General features: G+C 44.0%; 1 protein-coding gene across 1 annotated transcript; it reads left to right on the top strand.

Annotated features, from left to right (window-relative positions):
* Nucleotides 1–226: 226 nt before the first annotated feature.
* On the top strand, nt 227–927 carry LOC133843708 (vitelline membrane protein Vm26Ab-like). The gene is made up of 2 exons (XM_062277361.1): nt 227–353; nt 451–927. The coding sequence occupies exons 1-2, from the start codon at nt 345–347 to the stop codon at nt 856–858; spliced, it is 417 nt and encodes a 138-aa protein (XP_062133345.1). The 5' UTR covers nt 227–344; the 3' UTR covers nt 859–927.
* The last annotated feature ends 1,602 nt before the right edge of the window (nt 928–2,529 follow it).

Genomic DNA, 2,529 nt, shown 5'->3' with positions numbered 1-2,529 from the left:
CCAAAAGGCCGCAGCACGTGCCAAATGTGCGACTACAACGAACAAACACATGGCCCATTAAACGACGACTGTCAAGATGCCAATGCGTCAACAGTCCACAGACAACAGACAACAGGCAATAACCAACAGTAAATTGAGTCAACGGCTAACGACGATGTTCGCTGCATTTGTAAGCGCGGCCTTCAGTCGAGGCCCTGGAAGTGCGACATGACACTTTTGCATTCGCTGGCTTGGATTTCGATTTTGACTATATAAGCTCGACCGTTGGCCAAATTCAACATCAAACAACGCTCCAAGCTTCAACTGTTTACACAGCAACCAAAACCCCAACAACACCAATCAACATGAAATTCGTAAGTACCTCAAGCTCCTGCTCCTGCTCCTGCTCCTGCTGTTGCCTATTTTCCAACTCATATTGATGTCTTTATTCGCTCACTCTCCAATCCACAGTTCGCCGTCTGCTTCTTCGCTGTTGTGGCTGTGGCTGCTGCCAAGCCTGGCATCCTGGCCGCTGCTCCTTTGGCCTACACCGCACCAGCTGCTGCTGTCGTCGGTAGCGCTGCTTATGTGGCACCTTATGCCTCCAGCTACTCGGCTCACCAGGTCGCCCACAGCGCCGCCTTCCCTGCTGCCTACACCGCACCCATTGCCGCTCCCGTTGCTGCCGCCTACACTGCTCCAGTTGCCGCTGCCTACTCCGCACCCGTTGCCGCCGCTTACACCGCTCCAGTTGCCGCTGCTTACACCTCTCCCCTGGCCTACAGCGCACCCATTGCCCGCTATGCTGCTGCTGCTCCTCTGGCCTACAGCGCGCCCCTGGCTGCACCCATCGCTGCTCCCGTGCTGCTGAAGAAGTAAAGCGCAAATATGTGACCATTTGTTGAGATCCTGTGTAAATAAAGATTTCTAGATATGCTCGAAAAAAAACTGTACTAAATTAGTTGGGCAAAATGAACTCACGACGGTTGCAGCCTTAAAGTTAATGCTCGATGCTGGGCTGTAGGTTGGCTGGATGGTTAAGTTGAGCCGAGTCGAGCTCACGCTTCACTGTACTTAGCATGGCAACAATTTGTAGCAGCGGGCAGTTTCAAGAGTTTGGCCTTATCGAAATGCAAGCATCTGCGGGCAGTCACCATGGCAGCCGCAGCAACAGCAGCAGCCTGCTACCTGGTAGAAGTTTCTCTCATGCTTCGATTCAAATTCAACTTTCTATTTAAAAAGAGAATTCTTTTATATGAAATATGCTTCCTTTCAGCGCTTCCTGCCCCAGCGGCAGTGAAGTTTTCTGCTTGACTTTGTCTACTTCCCTGCCTGGCTCGCCTGGCTGCGCGTTGAAAGCAAGTCAAGTCGAGAGCGCCCAGAGACGGCACACGACAGCCATTGGATTGCAGATTGGAGGAGCTGCTTATCATAACTTTGGCATCGTTGCATCGTCCTTCCGCTTCACTTCTGGTATCCCAAATCCCGTATCCCGTGTTCCGTGTCCTGTGTCCCGTCCACGTCCACACCCAGGTAGTAAACACCAAGTAGTTGTAAAGTTTTGCAACCTAAGCGGAAAAGTCTTGTAAAAAAAAAACCGTAAGTACGCGGTGGCACAAGTCTTCCGACGGGGATTCCGTGAAGTGACTGCGCCATTTTCACAACTTTTCGCAACAGATAGCGTCCAAATTTAATGACCTTTTATTCAATAAAACTGCGTCAAGCTCAAAAGTTTCCAGCAACCTGCATTGTAATGCGTTTGTGCACTTTGCAAGCTCAATACCCAGCAGAAAGTTAACATAACTAGAGGGGTTTTATGGGTGTCACAACAGAGAACAGGAAAGACATTATAGAAAAATTATCCTTTGTACAAAAACTACAACTTAGATTTCGTTTCATCACATAGCATTGCTTTTGCATTACAGAATATTCTATTTAGAATATTCAAAAATGTATTTCTTCTTGATAAATTGTTGCGTAGCTCAATTGATTAATATTTGGTTACGTTTTTTTAGACATTCAAATGGAGCAGAAATATTTAAATAAAAAGAATGCAGTAATTTAATTTTGTTCGTCGCCTAAACTTATGCAAATTTTAAGAACAGATTGCAGCTTTAATATGATTATTTTAAAGAATACATGTTTTGACATCCATAAAAAAGTATTTCTTTTATTATTTTCAACTTACACATCAATTTGTTTTGCGATATGCAATTCCAATAAATGATTTCGTGTGTCATAAGGTTTTTTATTCCATACGAATGCGCAGTATGTGCTTGGCTAACGTAATGAAGTGATTTAAATTGTAAAAACAAAGTCGTAAACATATTTAATTGAAATAGAAATAAAGTCAAACGTAAATCAGAAACTACTCATACGCAAATATATTATAGTAATTTAGCATAATGAGAAATGGGAGCAAATGTTTGTCAGGTAAATACAATAAGAGTGAATCAATAAAATTGGTTTTCACTTTATATAATTTTTAAGATTTTTCAAATCAAACTGACACACACACGCACACACATACACTAACACAGAGTGAGGGCG

Source organism: Drosophila sulfurigaster, chromosome 3 (genome assembly GCF_023558435.1).
Source record: "Drosophila sulfurigaster albostrigata strain 15112-1811.04 chromosome 3, ASM2355843v2, whole genome shotgun sequence".
In the NCBI taxonomy this organism is placed as follows: domain Eukaryota; kingdom Metazoa; phylum Arthropoda; class Insecta; order Diptera; family Drosophilidae; genus Drosophila; species Drosophila sulfurigaster.
This window is presented reverse-complemented; position numbering and strand designations above follow the sequence as displayed.